The following is a 10,353-nucleotide window of genomic DNA, read 5'->3' as shown; positions in this document are numbered from 1 at the left end:
ATGGGGAGGAAAGACAGGCAGGCTGAGGGGATTAACCAAGGAGGGGGCTGTGCCTGTGAGCCTGATGAATTCCTCAAACCCAGTCCCGGAAGCTGGGCTGCACGTGTTTATGGAGCGAAAGAAGTTAGATTATAAAGCTCTGTGAACTAGGTAAAGAAACTCTTGATTTTCTGCCTTCTTATAAGTCATTTTAAGATTTAAATTGCCTGCTGTGACTCATGCCTGTAATACCAGCACTTGGGAGGCTGAGGCAGAAGGATTGCTTCAAAGGTCAGGCAAGCCTGGGATACATAGTGAATTTCAGGCCAGCCAGGGCTAAAGAGACTATGCTTTATACATACATACAGGTGTTTGTGTGTTATATATCAAGGAAATAAAATTAACAACAACAACAAAAAAAAAACCCAATGTTGCAAGAATATGGTAATTATGATGGTTGTGTTAGTCAGGGTTTTTAGGGTTTTACTGCTATGAAGAGACACCATGGCCAAGGCAACTCTTATAAAAGAAAACATGTAGTTGGGGCTGGCTCACAGTTTCAAAGGTCCGGTCCACTATCATCATGGCGGAAGCGTGGCAGCACGAAGGCAGACGTGGTGCTGGAGAAGGAGCTGAGAGCTCTACACCTTGATCCAAAGGCAGCCAGAAAGAGACCGTGTTCTGCACACAGCCAGGATGGGACTGGATCACACTGGCCAGACTTGTGACCTCCAAGTGACACACTTTCTCTAACAAGGTACCCCTCCTCCAACAGGACCACACCCACCAATAGGGTGACTTCCTATGGGCCAAGCATATTCAAACCTCAACCGTGTAGGTTTCATTTCCCCTAGGGAGTTGGGCGACAGGAATTCGGCCGTAGTATTACACACGTCTGTGCCTCAGTTTCCCTGGCCCAAACAGCATGTAAACGCAATGGGACAGGTTGGCGGTCAGCTCCACCTAGGGACTCAGTAAGTTCCCTACACGCTTGCAGTTCTACAAGCGAACAGCAGGTGTCGCTCTGCGGCCGCGTGCCATCAGACCCTACGAGAGGCTCGCTTCTCGCTCGCTGAAGAACTCGAAATCTGCCTCGAAGGGGCTTCCGAGCGCCGCATGAGGAGTCTTTTCCCTTTAAAAACAAACAAATAAATAAACACACAAACGAGCAAACAAAAAAAAAAAATAAAACCGACTCTTCTCTTTGCAAAAAATTCTTCTCCTAGACAGCTAGGGAGATTGGCGCTTTTAGGCGCTGCTTCCCAGAATGCAAGGCGCTATGTAAATGAAGCCGCTTATTTTTAGCTGGTAGAAGAATTCGCGGCACACTTCATAAAGAAAACACGACATGAAGGGATCCACCATAAAAACTGAAAATGAACTAGATCAAGACCATTAAACTAAATCATCTGATAAACGTCACAAAAAAATCATCATAAGTGAAAAAGTTTTATGATATTTGGTCTTTATATAGTTGTCCGAAAATAGTTCTTCCTGCCCGGATGATCCTCAGTGGTCTGGGGTGCAGGCTTCAAACCTGTAGCTGTTTAGCGACAGAGTGGTTCAATTCCACCTTTCGGGCGGGAGTATCTATCCCATTTTGCTCCCACAAACCTTTTTTTCTGCAAAGGTTACCAGCTCGGGGTTAACTTCTCCAAAGCCACCTCTGTTCTCATTTATTCTCCCTTCGTAGTTACTCTTTTTTCCCTCGCAGAAATTTCCGATCACATACATCTCAAAAATGGATTTAAATTAGTCTCTCTATAGAGTTCCAGGACGTTCCTGAGTGTCATCCTTGCTGTCTCTCCTTCAGCGATCTGCTCGCTTATGGATTTAGTCACGCATGAACTTATTAATCATTGTTCAGTTTGATTTACTCGGCCCTGTCTCTGCGTTTGAGCAGTGATGGGGATACAGTTGTGGTCACACCTTTAGCCCTGGTCCTTTGAGGTAACCGAGCTAGTGGAGAGAGCACGTCGCCAGGCAATTTGTATTTAATGAACTCAAGCATATAAGGCCATGTCGCGAGGAGACCCAAGCAGAGTGGCCTGGAGACACTGATGGAGGACAAGCTCACAGGAGAGCAAGAAAGGGGGAACCGAGGCTCGAGCAAATGCCTTCACTTTTCCAAGAACCCCCCAGGCCAACCGACTGGTGAGCACCTCCTTCCCAGGCTTGCTATTAAAGAAGGGACATGTGTTCTGCTTCCTTCATGCCTCTTGGATCCCTCCTCTCCTCTGCTTCCCATTCTCGATCCTTCTTGAAACCCTCGGCAGCCTCCTCAGCTTGGCATGGGCTAGAAGCGACCACCGAACGCTCACCTTTTCCTCTGCTCAAAACCTACCGCGCTTCTCTAGTGCTTTCACACGGGGCGTCGGAACCCTGCCTTCTAAGAACGCCTTCGCCTGTAGGATCTCCCTGAGGCCGACTCACTCCCCACGTACCCTCTGCTACCCCATGAACCTCTGGCTCCCCCGTGTACCAACCCCTCTCCCAATAACAGATCTTTGCACCTACATCTACCATCCACGTGACATGGAGCCCCTGGTCCTCTTGCCTCCACCTCCAAAATACTAGGATTTGCAAGTGTGCGGCCCCTTAGTTGCTGAAGTTATTGCACACTCAAGCTCCTGAGTAAATTCTTTCCCGACCACGGAGTCTCCCAGACCCTTCACCAAACCGGCACCTGACACCTGTCTGCCCCTTACTTTTCCAAGTGGCACAGCCTTGGGAACATGAAGACCTAGCAAGTGTTCACTTCCCTTTAGTTCTGCTGTCGCCCCTGATACCTGCAGGATTTCCCCCAGCGATCCGGATTCTGTCTTACTGAAAGGAAGACATGCAATAGGTACCCAGCAAAAACAGACACTTCGGCCTGAAGGATACATTTTTTTTTTTAAAGCTTTTTATTGGCGACAGTGCAGAACCAAGGGGGGAGGGGAGCTGCCCAGTGCCAGACTGTCCCCAGCACCCCCGGGGTCAGGTGCAAAATACAAAAAAAAAAACAAACAAAAATTTCACAAACACAGCTGGGTGAGGGCTATGGAGTCAAAGAACTGTAATCGGCAGCGGTAGGCCCTTCTGATCAGACATTTCTACCCAGAATTCTCATCGATATAGATTGTAAAAATCCACCAACCAGTCACACTTACTTACAAAAGGAAAATTGCATGTCCCGGACAAATCCAGAATTAACAGACAGATGGGCGATCAGGGCCACTGAGAGAGGAGACCCGTAGGAAGTGGTCTGAGCGAGACAGACTTGAGAAAAGATAAAGGGAGAGGCCGGGCCATCTCCAAAGCCGGAGGGGCCCAGACAACAACAAAAGTGACAGTTAGGAAAGGGACAGCCAGAAACTCTTGACTCAATTCCCCAGAAGCGATTTTGAACTCCACAGTACACTTGCAAACGAAGCTCGCACGCACGCACACACGCACACGCACGCACACTCATATATAATATATTTATTTATACATAATAGATATAAGTGCTTTTTGGGAACCAGGAAAGGGATAAATAGCTGGGAGTTGGGGGTTGGGGTTAGGCTTGGAACCGAGGACCCAGGACAGGGTATGGAATGTTCCATGCAGCAAGGGGGGGGGGCGGTAGGGCCCATCTCCCCAATATTAAAAAATAGAAATCTGACTCGTGGAAGTCTCACGAGGTGAAAGCTGGGAAGAGCCAGAACCCATCTTTGGGGCTGGAGGAATTGAACTGAGTGGAATAGCGGGAATTCAGCCCCCTCTTAAGTATGCCAGTCCAAAAATATTGGGGGGGGGGTGTTTCAAATATCGAGGGTAGGGGAGCCAAAGCCTCAGCCCTGAAAACTTCTCTGGAAATTGCCTCGACCTCTGTGAGAGGGATGCGGGGCTCCCAGGATGGGGAGAAGTTGGCGTCCTAGGCTGGGGAAGGCGAAGGACTTAGAGACAAAGTCTGGGGCCTGAGCAAGGCCACCGAGATGCATCGCGGTCGCTCCTTTTGAGTCTATCCCTGACAAGGGGAGGAAGGAGGCAAGTGGAAGAAGGGGAGGCCCAGGGAAGGCTTTGGAGGGGTTGGGGGTCAATCTCATCCGGCGCACCCAGCAATCCGGCCACTCATTCACAGTATAAAGCGCTCCAGCAAGGCGGGCGTCGCAGCGCCCCCTGCTGCCCGAAACCAGTAAGGCCCAACGAGGACGGCCAAGGGCGCCTGGGTTGCGGGTGGGGGTGAGAGGGACGCGGCATAATACTGCACGGGGTGGGAGCGGGCCTGAGTTGGGAGGGGGCTCCGTAGCAGATGAGAGAGAAAAAAAATCCAACCTGAGCCAGTTTTCCCAGGAGGGAAAGACTGAACAGTCAGATAGGGGTTCACATTTTGGAATCAGCGGGGGGAAGTAGGGTTAGCCGACTCCCAAAGGGGCTTCGACTTCCCCTCAGTCGGGGGCTCAATTCGTCCCGGAGGAGGTTGCAACCTCTTGGAAATGTTAGATTAATCAGCTAAGGCTCGAGGGAGCAAAACAGAGCTATCTTGGTCACCCTGCACCCTGGAGGGTGGATGGGTGGGTGCGGGGAAGAGAAGGACAGTCATTTCCTCGTTGGGTCTCTCTGGGGGTGCATGCCAGCTCAACCCACCCTGTACCCCACACCCAGCACCCTTTCCCCTCCGGCCTCACGCAAGACGCCAAAGGTGGGCGTCGCATCCCACCCCACCCACCCAGCCAGCCATCTATCCCCAGAAGTTGGGTTGAAGTAACAGGACAAAGAGATATCTGCATGAGGGGTGTCCATCCCCGCCCCACCCCCTGTCCCCAAAGTCACCAGCTCTCCGGCCTCGCCGGGGCGCAGAAAACCAGAGACGGAGCACAAAACACAAAGGAGGTCCTTCCGTCAAGTCCGATGGCAGAGGCGGCAGGCGGTCAGACAGGAGAGTCAAGGGGTCCACACACACACCCCCGGACCGCTTCCTCCCCTCTCCTCCTCTTCCTCCTCCTCCTCCTCCTCCTTGTTCCTTGCGGGTTTGTTTGTTTTGTTTGTCTAAAGAGTTCACAGAGCAAGAAGGGAGGGCGAGTTCAGGGGGTCGGACGGCTGCTCGCTGCCGCTGGTGCGTTGGGCGCCGGCGAACGCGGAGACCTCCGGGCAGGTGAGGACAAACGAGGAAGTGTACGAAGGGCTAACAACGGGGAAGGGGTCGCCGAGGACTTGAACTTCACTGTGTGTAAAGAGAGAAGCCGTCAGGTTGGGGGGTGCGTCTCGGCTGCTCTGGAAGGGCAGGGGCGGTGGTGGAGGGGGCGGCAGCAGCCAGCCGAAGCCGTCTTCCTTAGCGGATGTTGACCCTGGTAAATCTCTCACCTCGGCCAGCGGGCCTGGCCCGGGCCCCTCTTCGTAGGGGATCTTGCAGCCCGGTTTGTGGGCCACCAGGACAAACTCCAGGCGTTCCTTCTCTTTTTGTAGCTCGGCGATCTCCGACTCCAGCTCTGCCTTTTCCTCTTCAAGCTGATCCGTTTCCTAATGGAGCCCAGCGGGGGGGTCCAGGTCATGGGAGACAGAGAGATGCGGGTCAGTGACCACACAGAGTGGCTGCACCCACCCCAACCCCGCACACATACATTTTAGCTGTCTCTTAAGTGGAACTGCTGGTACACTATGGTACTCGGTGCCTCGCTTTCCCCATCAGACTAAGAGATGGTTGGGGGAAAGGCTAGGCAAAAATTAAAGTCTCTGATGGACCAGAACTCCAAGCCTGGCGTGGCGCTGAACGCCTGTAATCCCAACATTCAGAGGCGGAGGCGAAGGGGATGGCTATTTCTTTTCGGCCAGCCTGTACTAAAGCGTACCCCGCCTTAAAAGGGACGGAGGGGGCAGTGTAGTTCACTGAGCCAAGGAGATTGCCAGCAAGCCTAGTAAATTGAGTTCGATTCCCGAGACCCACAACGTGGAAGGAGAGAACCAATTCTGAAAATTGCCCTCTGACCCCCGTACGTGTGCTGCGGCACACCAGCACGCACTCAAACAGAAGCAAGCAATGAATAAACAGACGGAATAAATTTTTTAAGAGACAAAAAAAATAAAAACACTAACGTTCGTTGAGTCAGTAAATAATGCTTATGTGTTGTTTTCATCGTGGTTCAGTTACCCCTCTCACTCAGCCTCCCATCAGGATATCGGAGACACGCACTCCCTGGTTTCAAGGGGCAAGAAGATACCATGAAGGCATGGAGGGGGGAGGAAGAAGGAGGTTTGGTGGGCGCCACCAGCTCAAGTTCGGGAGAACCGTGGATAGCTGGGGTAGTAAGTAAGAAACTGACTTAGCACAAGATAATTTCGAGCCAGAGCCAGCCGGGATGATGGTATCTCAGCCAGGGGCTGGGACTTGAGGCTAGTAAGTTGGGGAAGGAGGACTGAACTACACACATCCTGGCTCAGGAAAAAATAAAATAAAATGGAGGCTGGGAGGCAAAATGGATTATTATTTAGCCAAGGAAGGTGAGAGAATTACTAGCTTGTCTCCTTAGGCTGAGAGAAAGCCAAGAGGGTGACATGTGGGGACATATTCAGGGAAAGTGGGGAACAGCCCAGAAGTAAGCGGGCACAGCATGGGTCTGAGCATGCGTATAGAGCCACTCCATCAGGCTGCGCTGACCCTTATTTCCTAAGACGGGTGTTTCTCGTTTAGGACACAGGCACAGTGAGAAATGGGAGAAGAACAAGGCAGAGAGCTCCCAGCACAGCCTCGAGACACCCCAGAACCCCTCTTACCGCCTGGAGTCGGTCTGTCAGTTCCCTCCGACGGTTTCTGCATTTAGCTGCAGCCAGCTTGTTCCGTTCTCTGCGAACCCTTCGCTTTTCTTCTTCTTCTGGGGTAAGCTGAGTCAAAGAAAAAAGGACCATGAGATCTAGGGGGTACCTCTATCAGCCCTGAGAAAAACTCCTCTTCCTCCTGAACCCCAGATAACAACCCCTCCTGCTCACCGGCAGGAATGGTAAAGTTCCTGCAGGCTTGAGGATTCAGAGGAGCCCCCAACTTAATAGTGACAAAATTACCGTCACCTCCTCTTACTTCCCTCACTGCCCCCCCCAGGCTAACTTTTTAAAAATAATGATCTCTTGCAGTCTAAGCTGGACTCAGTAAGTAGTACAGGCTGGCCTTGAAATCCTGTTCCTCCTGCCTCCACCTCCTGAGAGCTGGGGTTTACAGGCCTGCACAAGCACTCCTGGTTTATGCATGCTAGCAAGCACCATACCAACTGAGCTTACATCCTAGACTTCTCCACACCAACTCCTCATACTTACTGTCTCTTCTCGGGGTCTTCTGGGCCTGGCTCTGGCTGGGCGCGCAGACACAGGTCCACTGGGGGTTGTGCTGGTTGAAGGTCCACTACCTCCACTCGCCCCACCAGTGCTGTAGGCGCTCAGGCCCGGGGTTGAGTAGCTGGTTCCTGGTATGTCATAAGGGTCAACAGCTGGAGGCTGGGAGGACGGTGGCTGCCCCTGGGACTGGGCCATGGAAGAGATGAGGGTGGGTTGCACGAGCCACTGAAGGTCCTGGCTGGTTGTGATTGCGGTGACCGTTGGCACGAAGGAGCTGGGCATTTCCCCGAGACCGGCGCACTCCTACGGGGTGAGACATACACACACAGGCGTAGACACACAAACAAAGCCACCGACACACACACGCCCAACACACATAACACACACCGACCCCTGTGAGTGAGCACAGGGTGAGCGGGTGTGGATGTGTGTGTCACAGGCAAAAAGCCACAACACCCACCCTTCCACTACACTGTGACGCAGTGGTTAATGAGAGGATTCTGTTCAACTGCCTTCTACCTCCTCCTTCTTCCTCGGGGAAAGGTTGCACGGTTCCAGCGGGTGGTGAATCACACCCCGGGTTGGTGACTCTTAGGTGTGGGGGGGTGGGTGGGAGAGGAGGCTGGACAGAACCTGGTGACAAAACCTCCCGGGATGGAGCCACAGACATTCACACACACATACAGCCAAAAACACCCCACCCCCACCACAGAGGGAGGGAGAGGGAGAGGCCTTAGCCCAAGCCTTCCTCTCCTCCACTCACACACAAACACACCCCCCACTGCATGAGGGCTCCCGCAGGGGCGGAGATCCCAGTTCCAACGGTGTTGGTGGACCGGTCTAAGAGTTGAGAGCATCCCTTCCGAGTATCTGTCTCTTCCCCAGTAAGACTGACAGGTTTCAGTGGACTGATAGGCAGAGAAAAGTGACAGCGAGGATCTCTCAGACTGTCTTGCAGGGAATGGGGGTGACATAGGATCTGCGTCCCCGAACCCAAGAAGCATCCATCACCCCCCTCTCCCCTCCCGCAAGTGGAATCCTAGAGGCTTAACTACTCTAGGGGGCGTGGCGAGGGAAGGGCCGAATCCCTAGCCAATCAGGGCCCTGGGAACTAAGGGAAGGCGGACCTTTTAGAGACCACCCGGCTGCCTCTCTGTAGGCTCGCTCATCTAGCGATTGAACACCTTGAAAGAACAGAGTGTCTGGTGGGGAGCACGTATATGTGTTCCTGGAGAAGGGATGACGGCCTTCAGTTCCCCCTTAGAGGCGCTAACACTCAGCCAAAAGCCTATAGCTTATGACAACAGAGGGACCAGGTCCACCCAAGGTCCTCTCAGACCCATAGGGTGGCATCGAGTCGCCCGATCGCGACAAGAATCCTCTAGCCCTCTCTCTCTTGGAGACCCCCAGCACGGGAAGAACCTCAAAAAGCTAGAAAGGGAGCTACGCTCTACAAATAGGAAGGGAACGTTGATTGGCTAAAGCCCACTCCGCGACAGCCAGTCACAAGGCCGCGCTGCCCCCTTCCTTAGCAACGTGGCCTCGGCGTTCCAAAATAGAACGTGCCCGGGACGTCAGGGGCGGGGCGGGCGGAGGGGGCGCCGCGCCGTGCGTGCCCCGCGTCAGACGGAGGATTCCAGCGCGTCAGCCTTTACGCACGGATCCCCCGTTACGTCTCCGCGCAGGAGGCGGAGGCAGCGTGACCGGGGTTCGAGGCCCGAACTCTTGCAGGGTGGAGGGTGACCGCGGACCTGCAGTCCGCGCTTGGAAGGAGGAGGGAAGAGGAGGCGGCTGCTGGAAGCTTCTCTGGGATTTTTTTTTGTTTTGGTTTTCTTCCCCTACTTGCCTAGCTTCGGCTCCGGGAGCCGATTTCGGCTAAAAGTTCTCAGCTTCTGCCAGCCACCCCGTATATACTTTGCACCGAGCATCCGCAACGTTTGCCCAGCTGCATTCCTTTGCTGCTCTCGGCGCAAATAACCCTTTGCAAACATCATTCCATTCTTTGCAGTTTGCAAACAACAAAAACCAAAGTGCAAACCGAGCCTATTGCATCCCCAGATTCTGGGTTTTGGCGCGTCTCTATTTGAGAGGATGCTCAATCCACACTTTAGCCTGAAAGAAACAACCCCCCCCCCCCACAACCACCAAAGTAGCATCTTTGCGATCTAGAACTTACCTGGGAGGCGGCGGCGGTGGGTGGACTGCCGAAGGAGTCCACCGAAGACAGGTACTGAGACTCGGCGGAGGGTGATGAGCTACACCGAGAGCCGGAGTCGTAGTCTCCGGGGAAAGCTTGAAACATTTCCCTGGGCACAGGGGGGCCCCTGTGACCACGCTGAGGTCGCCGGGAAGCCAAGGCTATGGCCGAGTGGGATGAGATGCGAGTCCGGAGTAGACCGGACACGTCTCCAAAGTGCGCTGCTCGGGGAAGCTTAGTCTCCGGCTCGGAGAACTGCCCAAGTTTCGATGCAGGTTCCCTCTGCAAGCTCCCAGGTCCCCTTCAGACCGCCGCTGTACCTCCTGAAAGTCCAGGCTCCGTCGGTTTCACGGGGGGCGACGCGGGGATCGCTCCCCGCCCAGAAACCCGCTGGACAGTGCCGCGGTGCAACGTGCGATTCAGATGCCGTTCCAGTCCGTCCAGATGTCCCCAGAAATGAGGGAGGGCAGAGGGGCGCGATCCAGAAGCCCACAGAAAGTAAGTCTATCCTCCGGACGAATCGGAAGAACGATCTAGAAAGAGTCTTGCAAAAAGGAAACCCACAAAAACTTTCTCTCCAGTTTAAAAAATATATATATATAAATTATTCACGGCCTCCAAGAAGAAGAAAAAGAAAGAGTCACCAGTAGTCAAGTCCAGCAAGCCCCGGCTCCGCGTGTCCCCGGCGTAGCCGCTCCAGTCTTATGAATGAAACCGGGAGCCGCCGAGCTCAATTTATGCGTCCGGGACCCGCCCCCCTGCTTGCGTCACCCGCAACTCCTTGCACAAACCTCCCGAACTTTCCTTTCCCGCCGCCTGAGCCCCTTGTGGCTCCCCCCAGGGCTTCGTGCACCTGCCACCTGCCCATGGAGTGACCCTGGGGGTCTCGG

At 53.7% G+C, this 10,353-nt stretch overlaps 1 protein-coding gene across 2 annotated transcripts; it reads right to left on the bottom strand.

Annotated features, from left to right (window-relative positions):
* Window positions 1–5,001: 5,001 nt before the first annotated feature.
* On the bottom strand, window positions 5,002–9,568 carry FOSB (FosB proto-oncogene, AP-1 transcription factor subunit; the record flags this gene model as incomplete). Of its 2 annotated transcripts, XM_080908315.1 has the most annotated exons (4): window positions 5,002–5,463; window positions 6,715–6,822; window positions 7,249–7,569; window positions 9,443–9,568. In XM_080908315.1, the coding sequence occupies 4 exons, from the start codon at window positions 9,566–9,568 to the stop codon at window positions 5,002–5,004; spliced, it is 1,017 nt and encodes a 338-aa protein (XP_080764441.1). The 2 variants fall into 2 exon arrangements, with proteins under 2 accessions (XP_080764441.1, XP_080764442.1); XM_080908316.1 differs by lacking the exon at window positions 6,715–6,822.
* Window positions 9,569–10,353: the final 785 nt, after the last annotated feature.

The sequence above is a fragment of the Micromys minutus genome (assembly GCF_963924665.1).
Source record: "Micromys minutus genome assembly, chromosome: 32".
NCBI lineage: Eukaryota > Metazoa > Chordata > Mammalia > Rodentia > Muridae > Micromys > Micromys minutus.
This window is presented reverse-complemented; position numbering and strand designations above follow the sequence as displayed.